Below are 1,826 nucleotides of genomic sequence, written 5' to 3'. Positions count from 1 at the left end.
CTAAAAACATTTTATTTTCCCCTACCTCCATCTTCCATCTGATGTTCATGAAAGATGCCAAGGGGAAACTCAGAGTTTTCTTGCCTCCAGGTCTGAGACTCCAGGAGTGTCATGTGGCAGAGAGTAGATGGTAGAGAAACTGAGTGCTGCTCTCAGTCTGCTTTCCCTCTTCCACCATTCAGTCCCCATACTCTAAGGGAGCACAGAGCTCTTCTGAAGGTCCTGCTACCTGCCCCCCAATGGCTGCATAGTAACTCCATCTGTCAGCATCCCCCTTTCATCCAGCAGCCCCTGGGTGCGGTTGTAGACAGCTTCCAACATGTCAGATGCCTGAGCCAAGGCCTCCTGGGCCTCCTGCTCGTTGGCTCCTGGACACACCAGTGCCAGTAGCTTGCTCCGTCTGGGGAAGGCAAGAAAGGCTAGGCTTGCTGCCTTTCGGATCAGCCAAGGGTGATAGGGACCCAGCACTCTCTGATAGGCGTCCCCACACAGAGCCCCCATGTCTGCATTGTGGGCTCTGGCGATGCCACCCAGGCAGAGCTGGGCCCAACGCAGGGCTCGGTGCAGAAGCACCAGTGTTTGGAGACCAGATTTGTATTTAAAGGGATGCTGCTCCCAGTCAGCCATGGCCAAAAATGTTTGATAATGGTTGGAGTAAGGGCCTCGGGAATAAGACTCGAGGGTTGAGATTTTCTCTGAGGCTTCCTGGGTGGCAAAGGTAAAGAGGGTGCCCAAGGGGTCCAGGAGCCTACAGGGGAAAGGAGATGGGGAGGAGAATGAGACACTGCCAGGAAGACAGTCACTCAAACTCCAAGCATTTATTAAACACCTACAATGTGTCAGAAACTCTGTTAGAAGCTAAGATTACAAAGAAAGGCGAAAATCAATGTTCCCTGTTCTCAAGGACTTTACAGTCTAAAGGGGGAAACAACATGTAAGCAACTATGTACAAAGAAACTATAGTCAAGATAAATTATGGATAATATGCAGGGGCAAAGGCTCTAACATTAATCTGCAAGGCTTCTTGTCAAAGTTGGGATTTTAGTTGGAATGAATCACTCAGGGGCTGTACTCACATGACCAATTTTTTCCATCCATTGAGAAACTGGGGAATCTGTAGGTCTCCCTCAGTGGCTAAACTCTCCTTGAAAGGCTTTACCATTTGGCCTGGAAGCTTGTCTGGGCCCAGGCAGTGAAGTTCACCAGATTTCTGGCCAGCCTCTACCTGTGGGGACAGACAGGGGAGGGAAGGTGGGAATTGGGGGCAGCCTAGGCCTCTAAGGTCTGACTTGCATCCCTCTAATTCCTCCCATCCCATCTCCAAAAGAAAACAAATGAATCCCTGTGCTGATATCTCTAGTTTTTCTGTTGCTGTTCTTTTCTGAGTCCCCCAGATTTAACAAAGAAAGTAGGCCCAATGATTTTTGGGTGTTAATGGGTCGGCTGACAATGCCTTAGACCAAACATTTTTAAAATTACATTAGAATTCTCTAAATATTTTACATAGAAATAAATGGTGAAGGTACAGTTGTTTAAAAAAAGGCATTGTATAGCTGAGATCAAATTGCTTATCATCTCCAAGTGGGGTGGGGGGAAGAAGAGAGGGAAAGATGGTTTGGATCTTAGAAATTTGGAAAGAAATTATTGTTACATGTAATTGGGAAAATGAAATATCTTTAAATAGAAGAAGGAGAAGAAGGAGGAGGAGGAGGAGGAGGAGGAGGAGGAGGAGAGAAGGAAGGAAGGAAGGAAGGAAGGAAGGAAGGAAGGAAGGAAGGAAGGAAGGAAGGAAGGAAGGAAGGAAGGAAGGAAGGAAGAGAGGGAGG

General features: G+C 47.5%; 1 protein-coding gene across 2 annotated transcripts in view; it reads right to left on the bottom strand.

Annotated features, from left to right (window-relative positions):
• GLTPD2 (glycolipid transfer protein domain containing 2) overlaps positions 1–1,826 on the bottom strand; it is a 2,513-nt gene continuing 687 nt past the window's right edge. For both annotated transcript variants that reach the window (XM_044674190.1, XM_044674191.1), the window contains exons 3-4: positions 1,077–1,225; positions 1–748 (exon numbers count right to left, since the gene is read on the bottom strand). In XM_044674190.1, the coding sequence (XP_044530125.1) occupies positions 226–748; positions 1,077–1,225 (672 nt within the window). In that variant the 3' untranslated portion in view covers positions 1–225. The remainder of the gene's footprint in view (positions 749–1,076; positions 1,226–1,826) is intronic.

This window comes from Gracilinanus agilis, chromosome 4 (assembly GCF_016433145.1).
Source record: "Gracilinanus agilis isolate LMUSP501 chromosome 4, AgileGrace, whole genome shotgun sequence".
In the NCBI taxonomy this organism is placed as follows: Eukaryota; Metazoa; Chordata; class Mammalia; order Didelphimorphia; family Didelphidae; genus Gracilinanus; species Gracilinanus agilis.
This window is presented reverse-complemented; position numbering and strand designations above follow the sequence as displayed.